Source organism: Cryptotermes secundus, unplaced genomic scaffold, assembly GCF_002891405.2.
Source record: "Cryptotermes secundus unplaced genomic scaffold, Csec_1.0 scaffold181, whole genome shotgun sequence".
NCBI lineage: Eukaryota > Metazoa > Arthropoda > Insecta > Blattodea > Kalotermitidae > Cryptotermes > Cryptotermes secundus.
Window position 1 is genome coordinate 3,795,100 of NW_019723906.1, and position 19,801 is coordinate 3,814,900.

The 19,801-nt window shown below is 38.7% G+C and overlaps 1 protein-coding gene across 4 annotated transcripts; it reads left to right on the forward strand.

The window, feature by feature from the left end:
* Positions 1-3,142: 3,142 nt before the first annotated feature.
* LOC111862029 lies at positions 3,143-18,584 on the forward strand. 4 transcript variants are annotated; one of them, XM_023847080.2, is made up of 6 exons: positions 3,144-3,306; positions 6,585-6,709; positions 9,658-9,739; positions 11,898-11,989; positions 12,965-13,115; positions 13,992-18,584. In XM_023847080.2, the coding sequence occupies exons 2-6, from the start codon at positions 6,602-6,604 to the stop codon at positions 14,213-14,215; spliced, it is 657 nt and encodes a 218-aa protein (XP_023702848.1). In that variant the 5' UTR covers positions 3,144-3,306; positions 6,585-6,601; the 3' UTR covers positions 14,216-18,584. The 4 variants fall into 4 exon arrangements, with proteins under 4 accessions (XP_023702849.1, XP_023702848.1, XP_023702847.1 ...); XM_023847079.2 differs by lacking the exon at positions 3,144-3,306 and adding an exon at positions 5,296-5,450; XM_023847081.2 differs by lacking the exon at positions 9,658-9,739 and having other exon boundaries at positions 3,143-3,306.
* Positions 18,585-19,801: the final 1,217 nt, after the last annotated feature.

Genomic DNA, 19,801 nt, shown 5'->3' on the forward strand with positions numbered 1-19,801 from the left:
ACTAGGAGGTTCCCTAAATTTTGAATTCCCAATCATGTTGCTCTGCTATGTGATTCTGGCAGATGCTGACCTGACGCTAAGGATGACAGCCCCTTGATGCATTACAGTCAGGGTGTGAGGCTCCGGCCGTCCCACTTCTAAGTTATCGCTGTCCCAAGCTGTCAGCTCTCATTTTCTCAAAGCCTTTCCGACGTTGCTGAAACTGCCAGAATTCCAGGAAAGTACCAGATGTTACTTCCTGTTCACATAGCAAAACTTGAACTATGTCCCTTCCGCGTGTAAGAGCTGGCTATCTGCCGGATCTCTTTGTTTGTAATATTGTTAATCTTAACTTAATACAAAATTTAATTTTCACACAACACTCCTCCAGTCAGAATGGACGGTTACAGAATATCTGGTCTACAACAAATTATAGACAATGATATCACATTATGAAAGGTTATGTGATACATTATTTTTCTTTGACTTTTCACAGTTGTCAGTAGAAAATACAGCCTGTGAGTTTGTGATAGAGTAGCCTGTTATCAAAGCATGTAATTCAATAATATCAATATTCTAACTCCCTTATTCCTATAAGGAAAATTGTGACTATTTAAATGAGCTATATATATTATTTATATTAGTAAAACATGTCGAGATATTTTCGTTACATACAAATTAAAATATATGAAACAATGATTCTTTGTTCATGTGTATGTACAGAGAGAATATATATATAAAAATATCTTTAGAATAAATGTTGTAACATGTTTTTGTTATACGTTATGAGATTATATGAGATTCCTGGTGTATTTTCAGTGTATTATGAGTCATAAAACTCCCCTTGACTATCTGCACTATCCGTGTTTACGTTGTTATGGTTATTTCAAGAAATGGCCGAAATAAACTTATATTCTGTCTATGAAAATTACAAGATTTCTACCCTATTCTTTTAGTTATAGAGGAAATATGAATTTCTCACGAATGAAACAGTAATCTGGGACCGTAACTGAAAGGATCTGTGTTGAGAGGAAAGGAAGAATTTATGGTATTTTCTTTGGGGTAACGGACGTGGTCACGTCGTCTTCAGAAAGCACCACGAGGACAACTTGTGCATTAGAACAGCAATTGCGTCTAGTGGGGACCTGTTCCCAACAGCAGTTCAGTGAGACCTCACAATAATTGTGGCAATTTTATTAGACTCCGTTATGAAATTTCATTTAGAATTAAAAACGGAGAAGAATAAAATAAGCCTTGTTAGGCCATGTCTTATCTTCAGAACGAAGAACGAAATATGTAGTGGGTTTCAAGTTTTGAGAAAGACTGTTAACAAATTGAAATTAACGTACTGAATTTGGTGAATGCTTGCTACCATTCAGTTTAACAACCCCCCACTTATACTCTTCTACCGAAAGTTTTAACTAAAGACATAATGAACCATAATGAACCATAATGTGGCATATTTGCTCAAACCAAGAACAGTGCTAGGTAATGTCCACATTAAACAATAAAGTAGTTGTCACGGTATGAGATGTGAGCGTACAGCCGTTGCTATGGAACAGTTGAGTAAACAGGTTTCCGCATAAATTAATACATGCAATAATAGAGGTGCTGTGTTTGGCATGTGCTTCGTGTCTAGACGAGGTGACGTGGGAATGTATCATTTTTGGGCTGTAGAAAAGAAAAACTGAAAGGAAGACACCACTTGGGAAAGCTAAGCATATATGGTAGAATAATACTAAAATGAATCTGAAAGCAATAGGGCGTAAGAAGACGGAGTAGAATCGTCTGGCTAAGGATAGGGAAAGTTGTCGAGCCCTTGTGCGCATGTTAAATAACATTCGGTATCCAAAAAATGTGGAAAATTTCTTGACTGGCTGAGCGACTATTAGCTTCTGAAGATGTCCATCATAATTACATTAACAATAATAATGTCGCTTCCTGTCTGACCGCCGTACTCTGGTAAGGTCGCCATAATCAGTTACGGCCAGTGTTAAGTGAATGTTTTATGTTGGTACCAATTATGTAGCGGTAGCGTAGTTCTTTGAGGCACTATGCTACAAGTCCGAAGGTCGTGGGTTCAAGTCCCGATGAGGTCACTTGATTTTTTCAATTGACCTAATCATTCCAGCCGCACTATGGCCCTGGGTTCGACTCAGCCTCTAACAGAAATGAGTACCAGGAATTAATTAAATCATTTTCTGGGAAGTAAAGCGCCATCTGTGAGCCGATTATCTAGATAATGTGGGACCCTCAACGTCTTACAACCCTATGGGCCTTCACGGCCTGTTACAGGGATAGCTTTACTTTTTTACATTTTACCAATTATGTACACGATTAATTGTAATTATACAAACCACAAAAATGCAGAACAATTAAAATTATTGTCTTCTGGCTTGTAACACTGTGTAGTTTGATAAAGACACCATATTCCTCCGAAACGTCGGTTTATACCCACAAAACTACACCCTTTCCACCACAGTAGAAGTATCAGCATTTATATAATGCAGAATAACTTCAGGGTATCTTAATTCCAGGATATTTGCTTCCCTTATATAAATGTTTGCTTTGGCAGGTATTGCATTGCTTGTAAGTAAGGGGTGGAAACCACATGAAGTTCAGAGAGAGTACGGCATTTCGGAGGAACATATGGTCTCCGTCTTCAAGGTCGAAGAGTAAGCCAATCAAGAACTCGGCCGAAGAAGATGGCAAACTGAGTTCAGGTTTTCACCGACTTCCGCTGCTGTATCTTTTAGGTTTTCAGCCCTGAAGATGGAGGCGATGTTCCTCTGAATCGTTAAACTCTCTCCGAACTACACAGCAGAGGACAGAGCAGTAACTTCCTTCTGGCCTTCGACAGCACATTAATTCTCAGTTTCGAGCTTGGATTTTTCGAAATGGGATCTCCTCTTCGAAAAGCGGAAACCATCCGACTGCTACTGCCGACTCCCGGCGACTTACTGAACTACACAGCTTTACACCTAAAGAATCTATACAGCTATACAGTCACCGCCGTGGTAACCTCTGCAAGTAGATCAATGAACTTCTTACAATTGTTACCAGATGGCAGAGGAGTAGAGCTCAAGCGCCAGATGTCACTCAACCTATCCGATAGATGGCACGCGTAGGTTCTGATAGCTAACGACAATCGTCAGAGAAGTTGGATATGGTTCTACCGAAATGTGGGTCTTTTCTGAAGTACATGGCCTTATAAGCCACAAGACGCACAAGACTGTGCTGCTGACAGTTACTGTTATGAGAACCTCAGATGCAACGTAAGCTTTGTTGTCACTGTTGCACGTTAACACGTCAGACTTCACAAAGCTGGTAAGGATTTACATACGTGTTTCTCCCCGTACCTGTGAACCAATCATGTGTGATAAACAGATCAACTAATCACAGAATAGTAGGTCATCATCCCCATGCAGGGAAGGTTCTTAGGCCAAAGAATATCACCAATGACGGAAAGTCATGTGAGTTTCAACCAATAAGGGGAGCATTCGTGAGGTGACGCCTTACACTATTCCATACCTTTGTGAAGCATATATGGGTAGGCGGGGAGAAGGTGAGGCGGTATCCCACCCTCACGAATGACATGATGAATTCTAGGGGGATTTCCCACTAATGCATATGGTTATAGCTGTGTTAGAAATCAGGGAACGTGGAAACTTGATGGTGGTTGTGTTAACAAGTTCTAATCGAAATTTATAGTTTTCACTGTCATGAAGATTCCTGCCAGGAGCAAAAGGTTTTTATAATCTCCTCAGAGTCCAGAAGCTCATGTAGGATATCTCGAGACTGGGAAGAATGACGAGCTTTTGTGAATACGATAACGATAATTCTGATTCCATAAAAGGAAGACTTTCTTGACTGACTCAGTAGTCATTCTGAATGTGTACGCAACTCCACTGAGTTGAATACTTAAATGTTGTAACCCGTGTCTCAGGGTGACAAATGATTAGTGTTTAAGTTTTTTAAGGTTATTCTACATTAGCAGCCGACAAGGGTTTAAGAAACTGAATCCCTCTTGGATTACTGGAAAATAAATTTGAAAAGAAAACACAAGGAAAAAAATATTAAAATTATTTTTAAATGTATTCTCTTGTTCTGAATATATTGGGACGGTCAGTAAAAATGAACTTAGACGGTTTAAGCGTAAATAAATTCTAAATATTCTTGGCGATGATATATTATTACAAATATTACTGACGTTATCCATTGTCCTCTTTTTACATAAAACAGCGTTGAAGGGATGAGACTCTATACCTCTGTCCTTAGGTAGACTTGGGCCCAATCGATAGAATTAGTCCTTGTCTCCGGACACTAGTACCATCGCAAGTCAGGATGTATTAACACAAGAAGTTCTGAGAAGAACTATTCGCTTACGTTCCTTTGATGCGACACGGAATTCGTAGAAAACCAGGCGTCCGACAATTCTTCTATTGTTGCGTGTATATTCGGTGCCGTGGTAACGTTTTCACCTAGCCGTTGCCTGGGAACGATAGGGGATATACATACAGAAACACAGACTGATGGGAGGGATTTGTGAAGTACACCGTTGAGACGGGCTCAGGTGTCGTGATATGCATAACAGATTTCAGAAAGATTGGTTCAGACATTCAAAAGTTGATAGGGGGGATATACAGACACACACACACACAGATAGCAAGGTGCCCTCATAAGCCTATTTCCATTTTTTTTCAAAATAAGGAAAGTAGCCTAAATGATAGGACGATGGATAACTTTCTCAGGCGTACCGTTTTGTTTCTTTCGAAAGTATTTTTTTTTTTAGATCTTGTTAACAAAGGTATAAAATTGAATTTACAGTTACACATTCTGTAGAGACGATTCATAACGCAGCGTCTGGCAACCGTTTTGGAGTGTTTTCCACGACTGGTTGACATAGGCCATGACACAGTATGGGCTCCAGGTGCTCCAGGTTACGTCCAAGTACCTTCCAAAAATAAAACTTCTTAAGCAGGGTGAAGTAGAGGTAAATTTCAAGAATAATTTTCGGGCGGTGCTCAGTTCCAATCTCGGCCAAGATGCTGGACTATTTTAACTGAGATTTCTCCTGGTTTTCCTCAGTCCCTTCAGGCAAATAGTCGGAAATTATCTAGATTAGTCCATGACCTCTTCCTTCCAAATCTTTGGAATTAATCGTAGGTCTATCGCACTTTCATTCGACGCTCGACCAGCACAATCTGCGTACTAACACCCCGTAAAATAGCCCACTAAACAGTATGAAACTGATCTCATCTTTACCGTCTTACACCTTTCATCAGTACAAGAGCGCGCCTGCGCACACTGATTTCCGATCGATGAACCGGTCGACGGAAGGACGCCATTGAAGAACCGGGTAGGCGTGTCACATGTACTTAGAAGTGTTCTTTTTGAATTAGAAAACGTTCCCCAAAGGATGAAAAGTACACTGGAATTAAGGAGATAATATTCAGGCTTCCAGCTTAAATGTGAGCGAATAATTTTATTATTTTAATAGTGAAACTTAGCCTGTGTAGAAAACATCACATTCATATACATGTATTTCTAATATAAAATATTATTAGAGAAACAAATTGTGGTTATGTTTAAATTCGTGATTCAGTGTTAATATGTTATCTGTGATCATTATTTAATTACCCTAAAATTATTTGTATATTTCCACAAAAAATTTTAAATTTTATTTTTTTATGTTTACTTGCTTCTTTCCTTCTCTTGTTTGTTCTGAACTTTACCGTTTTACATATCTCTCTTCTCAATTTTGTGACTAATATAAGAGGTCAATAATTAGATGTGTTAAAAATAAGAACTGTGTCAAGAACGGCCCGGACGAAATCTAGACGGCATCCTAAGAGATGAGAAATTCTGCCTAAGACCTCCCCTAATTAAGGAAAGCAACTAGCTCAAAGCTTCGATACAATTAATAATGCGAATTCTTGAATAACTGTAATGAAAATATTCATTTGTGTCATAAGTGTTAGCTTCATAACTTGTACATTTCTCCAAATATAATTAGAATGATCAAGTCAATGAGGATGAGATAAGCAGGTCATGTAGCACGAATGGAGGAGAAGAATGCATATAGGATATTGGTGGGAAAGCCAGAAGGAAAGAGACCACTGGGAAGACCAAGGAATAGGTGGGTGGACAATATTAAAATGGTCTTAGTTTAATAGGATGAGATGGATTGGATTGATCTGGCTCAGTATAGGAACCAGTGGAGGGTTCTTGTGAACACGGTAATGAACCTTCGGGTTCCATAAAATGCTGAGAAATTCTTGAGTAGCCGCAGATTTGGTTTCTCTTCAAGAATGGCTCAGCTCCATAAGTAAGTAAGTAAGTAAGTCGTGTTACAACAGTTTTATTTAGGCTTACTCTGTTACATAACGTATTTAAATTATTACATAAAATGGTGCAGATATGAACGAAAGAGCAGCATAATTTAATTTTATATTACAAAAATAAACTTGTGTAAGACTTCGTAATGAGCCTGGATTATTACCTTTTCCCTGGTGTCCGAACGGATAGGCCTGTCTGCTGAAGAGTCAGAAATGGGTTTAGACAGTACAATCTCTGTTAACCCAAATTTGTTTTCTCCATGACAGGCTCAAAATAGACGGAAATGCCGCTAATTCTACGCTGCGTTCCTGTGGTGGACGATTTCTCATGTTGCTGCTGCTGCAGAATATCCCTGAAGACGAGTACGAAGCTGATAGGATGGATTGTCTTGGTAAGTAACACGGCGTACGGAGCAGGTTAGTGCAGTGGTAAAGCTCTTGATTTGTATTGCTGGGGTCCTGGCTATTCTGACTGAGAGTTTTCGTGAATTTTCTGAGTTTCCATAGGCAAACACCAGGATATTTTCTCGATTAGGTCACGATCACTTCCTTCAAATTCTATACCAATTCATTATACACCAAGAGAAGGCTTACTAACAGCTACGTAATATAAATTACTAAAGAAATACATGACTGTGGTTCGATTCCATGACAGAACTTGAATGTGAAGGAGATCAGTACAGTGTCAAACGTAACCTAATTATATGGAGACAGTGACAGAAGTCACTCTATTTAATTTAGCTAAAGTAATAGGTTTAATATTTTCACCTGATGACGGGAGGAGAACCAACTTATAAGGTCGTATATTTATTTTATAAAACAGGACTGTTGAAAAATCCGAGCATAGGCATTCGTGAAAAATGTAAACCTATCCCTGTAAGAGGCCGTGCAGGCCCATAGGGATGTGAGACGTCGAGGTCCCCACAGTTAACTAGACAACCGGTTCACAGATGGCGAAACTGCAAGCAGCTCCGGGATACTGACCTGCGCGATAGACCAGTCCCCCCGTGATACATATGACAGTAGTTCTCCTCGTTCATTTGTTCTCTACTAAAGTTATCATGTAGAGCAGGGGTCTCCAAACTTTTCGAAACGCGGGCCACTTTAGGTAATTCAGCACTTTCAACGGGCCGGATAAAATGAGAAATTAATAACTCTAGGTATATGAGTTTCATTGAAAGCACAAAATTTCATAAACTAAATACAAAGTACGTGAGAATAAATTATCGTATATTAATGACAACAGACAGTAGCAGCAAATGCTCATATTTTCATCACAAATTATAATAAAACAATTAATGTGAATGATGGAACTCTTTTGCATTCTTAAAATCTGATTAAATTGAGGTTCAAATTTTGAAACGCTAATCACAAATAGCGACTTTAAATGTTCATCGGATAAATTTGCCCTGTATTTCGACTTGATGTAGTTCAGCTGGGAAAAAATTTGTCCACACAGATATGTCGTCCCAAAAATGGAGATAAATTTACAAGCAAATTTATTTAAATTTGGAAATTGCTCAGAGTTCAGAAATTTATAAAATTCGATTAAATTTCCTTCCTTGTATTTGTCTTTAATATGATAATTTTCCTGAAGTTCAATAATTTCCATTTGAATTTGACTTGGGACATCTGCAGCATCACAGTCAAACGGATTTTGAAACAATCTAATTTCCTGAGCACTGGCATCCAAATAAGCAAATCGCTTCCGAAATTGTTCTTTAAAATCTGAAATGACTAAATTTGCAAACGAGGAAGGAAATTCTGCTCGCGCTACCTACATTGCCACGAAGTGACACTGCCGATCGAGGCCGAACAAGTACGAAGAAATACCGCGCAGTATACGGTCCAAAATTAGTAAAATTATGAATAATATTAATATTAACATAATATGGAATATCAATATATTTTAAACACAGTCTTAATTAATGAATTTGAAATCTGTGAACAAGTATTTATTTTACCAGTACTCATTGGAAAATTAGTTCAATTGGCGCATTTCTGCACAATTCTTTCTCGGGCCGGATAAAATCACATCGCGGGCCAGATGTGGCCCGCGGGCCGTAGTTTGGAGATCCTTGATGTAGAGGAACATTTTGGCTGTAATATGGAGAGACCCCTTATGAACTTACGTGCTCTGTCTCCCTGTGTGTCCCACTACTTCACGGATTTTATGTAAAGCACGTGACCTGTTGCAAGATGGCTTACTGTCCTAAAATCTGCATGAAAAAAAAGTAAAGTCAGAAGAAACCAACATGAGATTGGACACTCTCATGACATTCAATGTTTTAAGTGAAGTCTTGACCGTGCCACAGCTCAGGCGTTTAGTCGCCGGCTTCCCGCGGCCCGGGTTCGAGCCCAGGTGAGGACATGTGAGATTTCTGGTGGACAAAGTGGCACTGAGGTATATTTTTTTTTGAGTACTTTGATTTCCCCTGTCAATTCTCATTCCACCGACTGCTCCACAGTCATCATCTAACATCCGGGGCTGGTACAATAGGCCAAAAAGCGGCCGACGCACCAAGTGGAGAACGTGTCACCCACCCCCAGAAAGAATGAAGTCTTCTGTCTGATAGATAGTTACCAAATGTTTCAGAGGAACATACTCCTTCCAGCTTCAGGATATTATCAAGATGGAGAAAATATGTTTCCAGAAGAAAGCAGTATTAACAAGCCAATTTTCAAATAGAACAAATCCTGAAGATGAGTTTCAATTTTCCGCTACACCACCTATTTTGAGTTTAAAATTTCCAATTCCTTCACTAAAATAATTAGAGCAGGAACTGCCACAGTAAACCACGTAAACTATTGGGGAGCTGAGCACTCTTAGTTATAAGGGGGAAAACCGGAAGAAAGAGAACCAGTCTGATACTAAAGCAGTAAACCATTAAGGAAACTCAAACAAGAAACATAATTTTAATTACAGAGGATTTGAGGTTCTTACTGCGGTGGTTATGAAGTGTTCATTTTTCTGGGATATTACCCAGTGTAGTCCTTTGAAATTCAGTCGAAGTTTCGGAAGAATATGTTGCCTCTGTTTTCAGGGCTTGGTTTATTGAATGGCTTATCCTTCGACCATGAAGATAGAGGTGACATGTTCCTCCGAAACGTCACATGATTTTAATCGTACTACAAGGCGTTACAGAATATAGAAATCTTCACAACTTGAACTTTCGAATATTCAAGCAATACCCATTAATGAAGCAACAATTTCTATAATAATTCTGTGTGGACAGCCTATGGGGTTTGTAAAATGATTTCAAATTCCAGAATAATCAAATCACTGTTCTGATACGTGTTCAGATTAAATGTCAGTATATTGCTTCCTCTTGCTTTACAGATTATAAGCGTATGTCGTTCCATAAGACACGCTGCACATTTGCCACAATTTCGAGAAATCGAATTCCGAACTCCAACGAGAGGTAATTCATATTGCAATTTTGCTTAAATCGCATGCCACATTTTTAGTTTACCCTATTTCTCTTGACACGAGCCAACAGGCTGGATGTGGTTCGATTCGCAGCAAGTGTACGAGACATTTCTCCTCTCCACAGCGTACAGACTGGCTCCTAGCCCTAGTATCCATTCCACTGATTACCGGGGGCTCTTCCCCATGAAGTCATGCGGCAGGGAGTTAAGCTGTCATCTCAATTTAATGTCAGCGTGGAGTCGTACTGACACTCCCTCCATACATCATCATGGCGAGTGATTAATTAGTACGGATACAGCTTTATTTAAGTTGTATTTCCTTACTCATTTTTAATGTGAGATACATCACACTGAAATCCATGACGTATTTTCTTAACCTTAGAAGTGGCAGGTATATTTCCACCAGAGTCAAGCCGCCATTTTATGTCGGCACCTACCTTAATTTCACGGATAAATGAAAGTCTACATATAAACACTCCATAAAAATTTGAAATGCATGGAATAAATTATCTCCAAATGTTTCTGAATTAATTAATTGAAATAAAATTATCTGTACCCGACATAACTTACGCCCATCTAGAAGAACTTAGAGATACGGAGATACTGGGTTTTCGGACTTTATCCATCGTCCTGGATTTTAAGATAACTAAGAAAAACACGACGTTTCGGAAACTGGATCTGGTCCAGTGATTGAGGCTAGCTCTTTCTAAGGGACCCAAGAGAATAGGTGTTTTCCCTCACCTGAGGACGAAAACAGATCCAGTTTCCGAAACGTCGTGTTTTTCTTAGTTATCTTAAAATCCACGACGATGGATAAAGTCCGAAAACCCAGTATCTCTGTGTGTTATACGCCATTGTCAGAATCCTATAGTAACAACTTAGAGATATTATTAATTATATATGAAAACATATTATATGTTTATCTGCATATTTCATTTGATACATTCGTTGATATGACTCTGTAAATGGACTAATTTCTAGCAACATCTCGTCAGATCGTTAAATTACTTCTGACATAAACCCGAGTTTGATTGAGTTCCAAGCCGTCTTCTTCTTGTTTCAGCAGAATCGAAAATATAAAATTGTCCATATCGTGGCATATTTGCCCCTTTTGGGCACAACGATGAGACAAAAGAGTAAATTTAGCAGTGTATCTGGAAGCATTATGGGTAATTGCCAGATGGAGAGTTAATCTCTGCTCCCATTGATGAAAATGCCACTGCAGAGTTTTACTCTCTTACATGTTTTCTGTAGTTGTTTTCTTCGCATGTATCTCGTGTAAGCAGCCCTCACAGCAGAGCTGTCAACCTTGATAACATTCATGTGGAGAAGAGAAAAACTGAGAATTTTCTCATTTTGTAACTTTACACATTTTCCTATCATCATCTGCCTGCTCTTCCTCCAAATATTCTCTGAGTTACTGTCCAAGCTGAATTTTATTTTCAACCACTGAAATTGATTAGATAGAGAAAACAGGTACAAATATACACATATGTGCTAAAACTCAGTTAATGTTTGCTACTACTCAGTTCATAACATGTTGTCTTCTCGTCTACTCTCAAAAAACTAAAAAGTAGAATATAGAAAACCATAATTTTGCCTGTGGTTTTGTATGGATGTAAAACTAGGTCTCTGACATTAAGGGAGGAGCATAGGCTGAAGGTGTTTGAGAACAGGGTGCTGGTGAGAATATTTGGACTGAAGAAGGATGAAGTGACAGGAGGATGGATAAAACTGCATAATGAGGAACTTCATAACTTGGACACTTCACCAAGTATACACAGGATGATCAAGTCAAGAGGTATGAGATGAGTATGGCATGTAACACGCATGGGGTACAGGAGGAATGCATATAGGATTTTGATGGGAAGGCCAGAAGGAATAGAGACCACTAGGAAGGCCTAAACGTATGTGGGAGGACAATATTAAAATGAATCTTAGGGAGATAGGATAAGGTGATATGGACTGGATTGATCTGGCTGAGGATGGACACCAGTGGAGGTCTCTTGTGAATATGGTAATGATCTTTAGGGTTCCATAAAATGCTGGGAAATTGCTGAGTAGCTAAACAACTGGCGGCTTCTCAAGAAGATCTCAGCCCAATGGAGTTAATTAGTAACATGAGCTAAGACTAACAGCCAATTTTAACAGTTTCAGAAAGCACGGAATTCCTCATCTTTGAACTAGGGGCATACATGACAATGGCGCTACTGAGCGTGCTGTTGCTGCTTGGAGTTCATTGCGTAAGTAGACAGTGTCCCTATGCCGCAGAGCTACTACTGCTGACAGCAGTGAGAAGCACGTATGAAGAATCACATACTTCTATCAATGCACATGCTGGTCCAATGCCACGTGTCACAGTTCCAAAATTGCTGCTCTTGGACAAGGCTGGTCACAAAAATTTATGATTGTGTCTAATTAATTTCGTGCTGCATTTTTTTTTTCGTTCATGCTTAATGTCCACGATAGATCAAGCAGCAGCAGGATTTTCAATTATATCTCATTTCTTCTTCTACCTTGATGGTTTAGGACCTCTGGCAAATTCCGATCACAATTAATCTGGAATTGTCCATCATATAGGCGACCACAGTGGCCGCGCGGTCTGAGGCATGAACTGTCTTTGCCCGTTCAAACGCTGGGATCGTGGGCTCGAATCCAACTTGAGGAATGGATGTCTGTGTGCATTTATTCTGTGTTTGTGCTCTCCTGTGTGCAAGTAACGACCTTGCGACGGGCTGATCCCCCATCCAAGGAGTCCTACCAACTGTGCAAAAATCAGGAAAAATGGAAAAGCGGCCAAGGTCAAACAAAAGGGTTTATTTTTGTTTCAGCAGAATCTAAAATATAAAATTGTCCATATCGTGGCATATTTGCCTCTTTTGGGTACAACGATGAGACAAAACAATAAATTTGGCCGTATATCCGGAAGAATTATGGGTAATTGCCAGATGGAGAGTTAATCTCTGCTCCCACTGATGAAAATGTCCCTACTGCCACACCATCGTCAGAACTTTTTCAGAATCTACACGCATTTCTGCTGTTTCAGTTCTCATCTTCTCAGATGTATTCAGGGACCTGTTTTCACTTCCATACACAAGCGAAGCAGCTGATATTTCCTCATAAAATTGAATATGTGTAGCTTTGCCAGTTTATTTTTAGCATCCTTTGATCTCTCTTTGCTGCTTAATTGTGTTAATATCCGTGACTCATTTTTATAGGAGATCCCAGTTCTGATGCTCCCATACTTGCTCATGCAGTTACTGTTGGTCACTTTGCTAGCAGTACTACACACAATGCTCGCCCTCGTCTCGACTGGTAGCTCCATGGGTTACGGATTCCTGGTGGTCACGATTTGTGCTGCCTTCATAGGTAAGAGGAGTTGTAACTGTACATGCGGTTCCGTGACTGTCACTCATTAAGCAAAATTTAATAATTCATTAATTTGTTTATTATTTTCTGAGTATCTTTCATATCGAAGTAGTAAAATTCTTTAACATTTTTTAGTAATTCGCTCTTAGCTCGAGTGTCGAGACGGCGGGAAGATAGTTCTCGGGGAAGGAAGTAGCTTCACGTTATATCGATTCTGACTAAGTTTTTTTCGAAAATTTAGTAATTTTTATGACTTCATACAATATACCCCCGAAGGATATGAGTAAATAGGGTGAATTTAAATGAGTTTCGAGATAGGGCATGTGTGGATGATCTGTAACATTTTATTCGACCAAATGTAATCTATTTGAAGTTAACAAATATACTTGTTTACGGCGAAGATATAAATGCATTCTTCACAATGTTAATATCGTCAAACACAAATGTAGACCTACGTACAGTCTAAGCAACGTAAACTCTACCACTGTGAAATTTTCAGGACCGGATTTAAGAGGGGAGCGACAAGACAGTTCTGCACGGATCATCCACAAAACAGAAATACAATCCAAAAATTTTATTTAAAAAATTTCTTTCTAAAAATCAAGAAAATTAGTAGTTATTTTAGTTATTATAAAAACTAATAACAACAACAAAGAATTTTTAGGCCTAATTTTTATACTAATTTGATAGGAAAGAGGCCTCCACAATTTAATTTTCCCGGGGCCCCCCATATCTGTAAATCAGGCCCCACAAACTTGGCACACATTTATATTGCAGGATAGTTGTATTCACTTTTTCCCCACACTGATATACCTGTAAATCATCAACGACTCGGTTCCTAAGGGAACGTTTTGAAATGGTTGACCTGTGTTCTAGGGATGACGTCATACCTGTGGGTGACACAGTACAACTGCTACCGGCAGTCCATCGAGAAGCGCCGTTGCACTTGTGGAAAAGCATCAGAAGCTATGAGGAAGTGCGCAGACAGCGGAATGTACCACACAGAGGAGAAGCAAGACGATTATTCGGCCCTGGGTGCTGTATTCACGATGTACGCATTGACTATGCTCAACAACGAGAATAACCAAACGCAGGGTTGAGGCTTGTTCTGAGTAGTTATTAGGCGAGGAAACCTATCTGGAAATTTATCATGGGGTTCCATAAAAGGCCGGGAATTTCTCGAATAATTGAGCGACTATTAGCGTTTCAAGATGGACTCTTCTTCATCGATTTACTACAGAGTGATTCTACGTATATTATTGTCGGCGTTTCCGTGGCCTATAAGTTTGAACTTTTACATGCCAAGAAAGGAGCGCATGTCAAAATTATTCAGCACTCTGGAGAGCATATTCTATAAGAAATCAAAACTTTTTAGTTACACATTCATATTTCCTCGATAGTTTTACTTTGTTTTTTCTGATTTGAAAATTATTGGCCATGGAAAGTACGACAATAATTTAGAATCACCCTGTATATCTGAAATATTTCGCTGATCTCTGCTCCTTCTTAGTATCATCAAAGGGAATTTTAGATTATTCGAGTGAGAGGCTATAGTTTAAGTATTAGACCTACAGCCAGAGGACCTGTGTCAACCTAAGATGCGCCTTTTGTACAGTAAGAGTAACGGAGAGTACGAGAGTGAATCAATAATTAAAAACTCGTTAATACGTACATCATCATCATCGTTAGCTGCAGGAGTTAATCTCAGTTTTCTGCTCCGTCCCCACTAAATTCTTTCTCTGAAGATTTTTTGCCCTTCGAAGATTCTGTTTCCTTCATAAAACCAAAACTCTAAACTCCTTTTGGGATATAGTTTTCATCTATCCCGCTAACAAGCTCCGAACATTTATTTCCGCAATCCGAAAATTATATCTGTGACACGACTGAACTCTGGCGTCGGCCCTAATAACTTCATCCTGTCCATCATTTCGGAATGTAGGCCTGGGTTCTACTCTCGATATCTGAAAATTCTCTTCGAGTACTGCTGCTGTTATTTCTCGAGGATCATATTATAAGTCTAATTATTTAATTCTATTTCGTAACTTGTTGTCAAGATTTCTGGCGCCATAGTTTCCGTACACAGTGTCACTCAAATTCCATCAGCTTTTTTAAGCTGGTCCATAATTTTTATAAACCAAGATGCATTGAAGTTATTCGAAACTTCCTCACGGTAGGAATGATATGCTTTTGGCTTTCCATGGACTCTTCCAAAGTTCCAAAGCGACTGAATTATGTGGAAGATAATTCTGAACTCTAAGAATGGTGCTGAAGCACATGGCTGCCCACATTTTGGACAGCTCATATTCTTACAGGAGACAGCTCTTAGTGGCGCTGCCTTCGCCAGTAGCAGCAATGTGCTACCCATCTGCTGTGTTATCAGGCCTCAACAGAAATGCATTACACTTTGGGATTTGACGCTATTATTATCCTTGACCACTGCCGACAGATGCCGACGGAAACAACCTCGTCTGTTAGTGACCTCATGACAAATATACTGAATATTTGCTGCTTCCATTATCAGTATTAATACGAATGGAACAACAATATAATTTTTACTCCTGGCACCAGAAGTCCTATTCACGAAGGGTCCAGTGAGCTAAGTCGTTTGATCCCAAAGGCAAAGTTACAAAATAATTCACTCCTGGAATTTCTTCACGTTCAAGATGTTTCCGATTATATAAGATTGTTAAGCCTATGAAGCATTTTTCTCGTTATGTCTACACAGTTGCGAGCATCATTGAGAATTGTCATATTCTTTAAATGGCAATATGAAGACCTGTGGATCTACCAAAGAGGCCACAGAACTTGTGGGTTTGCTCCGTCACCTTGTCTTCACCCATACTGAGTCGACGTTTTATAATATATTTACACTGTATCCTGTAGAAGGATTGTGATTTTTAGCAGTATTTGTGAATTTGTATTCAGGAAGGGACAAACTGAATCATTTAAAACAAAAGACTTCTATTTTATCTATGAAAAGTATTGAAATCTTGTGAAAAGTACAGGCTCAAAATTCACACCAATTAGAATTATACTATCTAGATCAACTGTTCAGTGCAGTTTTCTGAAGTTATATCATGAAAGTTGAAAACAGTCTGAATCTCGACAAATGAAAAGCTGCACAGATATGAACAAGTGAATTGTGTAATTATTAATCTATACTTGTTGCTAGATTCGCCATGCATATTGAAATATTTAAGTAAAGTAGGTGTTAGTAATCATTATGTTAGAATGTTTAGATCACTCTGGTATTTGTGGTAGACCAACTGGTGCGATCTTATGACTTGCTATTTCTGGTAATGAAAATTAACAGGAAATACGTATGACAGGACATAACTAAAATATTAGAACAGAGCATTCTTTGGGATTAAGTAAACTAAAATTTGTGGTTTTTATTTATTTTAATATATATTTTTTTAATTTTTTAAACTTCTCATAGAGAGTACTGAACGGTTCTTAAGTATATATATATATATTGCATCTGCTTCATTTGTGGACCTTTTCTCCTGTTTCGACTGAAAAATGAATGGTATTCCGAAGGTAAGAGAATAGTTACTAATGAAACTTCAATAACGTATAGAGATACTTTATTAGTTGAACCTGTTCTAATTGAGACTTGTGACGCAGGGGCCGGTAGTGAATAACACATGGGTCCACGTAATCATGGACAAACTTGTCAATAACAGAATTTTAAAAGCATATAGCACATTGATAGCCAAGAACGATTATGATACAAGAAATGAAATGTTAGTCTTTGTGTTTGTGTCTTGAGTGAATGTTAAACTGTGTTGAACCTTACGCCTACTTCCAGACCTAAGACAACTTAATTGTTACATATCATGGTTAACATGAAGCAGGCTGTTTCTGGACGTCTAAGAGTAACCTACAGTAGCATAAAGGCCAGTGCTCTTGTCACCATAGCAACAACAGCGGGATATACAACACGTCACGAAAGCAAAACGCAATAAAACAACATGGAAGGAAACTACATTTGCCCGGTTTGTAATGTCATTCAGTTTGGCAGAAGTCCACCTCCTTTTCGCAGGAACATGTCGCCTCTATCAGAAAGAGTAAGTCAGAGATGAAACCAGCAAAATAATGGGTCTCTTTCTCAACTTAATCCTTAGGCCTAAAGAAGGAGATAAGTGTTCCTCCGAAAAGTCGTTGGACACTTATCACAAGGGGTTTCAACCTGGAAGATCGAAGTCTTCTTAACCAGGGCTGTGTGTGGGAACGTAAAACTCAAACATAGAAGAACCTCATTGTCTGACTTCATCTATAATTCTGAATGAGCCAAACCTTCAAAATACATGGCGTTCATTTGTAATGTCTGGGTTACTGCGTGTGTGTGTGCGCGCGAAACAAGTATTACTAGTGTTACGTATAATATCTCTTCGTAGATTATAATACAACGCTGTGAACAGTTACACTGTGTAAGATGGAATTATAGGTTAATAGATGAATAAATAATTGTGAATGATTTGTAAGAAAGTGACGGTGGCCTGATCGAAGTAGTACCCTGAAAAGACTGAGGAAAGTAATGAAAACCCCTCAGTCATGATAACGTCCCGGCCGGAATTCGAAATCGTCTCCTCCCGAAAGCGATCGTATAACTTTACTGCCCCTATATGTATAGTGAGTAATCATCTGTTCAATTATTGCACTCATGAGAGGGAAAGTAACAAGAGACTGGAAAAGAATACAGAATAATAAACTTCAGTCTTAATAGAGTGGTAAAATCATGTTATGCTTGGGAGAGAGTAAACATTATTTCAGAAATTTAATCGAAAAAGCTGACGGGTCTCTAATATTCGGAAAAACTGGTCGTAGATAGAAAGATAATATAAAAATGGTTCTTAAAAGGAAAAGAGTGGATTGGATTCACCTGGCTCTGGATAAGGGGTAGTTGTGGGCTCTGATAAACATGACAATAGAACTTAGGCTTTCATAAAAGATTAATTTCTTGATTATCTGAGAGACTGAGTTTGTCAAGGAGGATTCTACAACATGAAGTTAGGAGAACGAAATTTGGAGACCTGTTCTGTAGATTAATGACGCAAGTCAAGGCGGGCCCTCACGGATTTCACTTCACTTTTTGAACACAGAGGCCCTACTGATGCTGTATCACTACACACGATATTACTGAACGCACAAGACAAACGAATGGGTGTCCAATATTTTTGGAATAGATCGCGATTTTAAATTTTCCATTTCAGCATTTTGTAAAGATTGGTTTATAGTTCTTGTGTTTATAAAATTAGAGCGCTCTTCATATTAGGAATTTAAGTGGGCCTCTGCACTTCCTAATGGCAACTAAATCTGTTGAACTTTATTCACTAAAACTACAATGTATCCAGTCAGCTACATGTGCCGTTCGACTGTCACAAGTTGAGTATAAACAAATAATTTCTCCACACGCAATGACATTTATTTTTCAATGTTCTGTCGATGTAAATTTCATGAAAATAAAGAAAGAAGAGAAATTTATTTTTATTATTTTCTGTACATTATAAGAATATTTTTGTTTGCAAATATTCATAGTATGCCCTATATGCTTTCTCCTATAATATAGCAAATCATTTAGCTGGCTTCGAAAGACGGCAGTGCGATCGGATATTTTGAAGAGCGCAACGATGAAAACAGGTACAGTCTATGTCATACCATAATAGAGAACTTGAAATCTTTCGCTTCCGAGTCTGAACGTTCCAATTTAAATTTAACATTTTTTTGCTTATAAGAACGGCTAGACCATTTTTCTTTTACACAGTAATATTTTATCATCATCATCAGTAATCTGTCAGACGACAGGTCCACAGTCTCTTCCAAAACAATTCCTCCACTTAATGCGATCTAGAGCTTTCTCCTTCAAATTACAGTATCCTCTTCTGTCTCCAAGGTCATCCAGCATCTTCTTACGTCTTCTTCCTCGTCTTCTTGTCACTTCTATCCGCCCATCTATCTTTCCTTCGATAACTTCTTTTAGAAGGCAGTTTCTGCGTAAAACATGACCAATCCAATTAGCCTTCCGTTTTCTTATTTCGTGTAGGATATTCCTCTGCTCACTGACTCTAATTAACACTTCTTCATTTCTCACATAATCGGTCCAACTGATCTTCTCCATCCTTCTCCAACACCACATTTCGAAGCTTTCCAGATGTTTCTGATCTACTGCCCTAAGTGTCCATGTTTCAGCCCATTGGTGAAAAATTCATGCAATGATTAATGAACGAGAAGTCGTGTTGTACGGGCCATGAAACTGACAACACTTAAGAAATAGAATACTATATCATGCTTGACAGTTTTAAATCTCACCACAAGTATACATCATTCTGTTAGGTTATAATTTCATGTCTAGGAGAATAATGAAAATTAATTAAGAGAAAGAAAATATACATCGTATTAGTCCGTCTGAATTTTGGTATTATCCATATTATATTATATTATGTGACCGCATCTGCGGTCTAGTGGTCGGAGTTCCTGGCTACAGATCCAGAGGTCCCGGGTTCGATTCCCGGCGTTACCAGATACTCTAAGAAGTAGTGGGTCTGGAACGGGGTCCACTCAGCCTCGTGAGCATAACTGGAGAGCTACTTGAATGGAAAAGTAGCGGCTTCGGTCTAGAAAACAGAGTTTAACGGCCATGGGGATCCGTTGTGCTGACCACGCCACTCTCTATATCCGCAAAA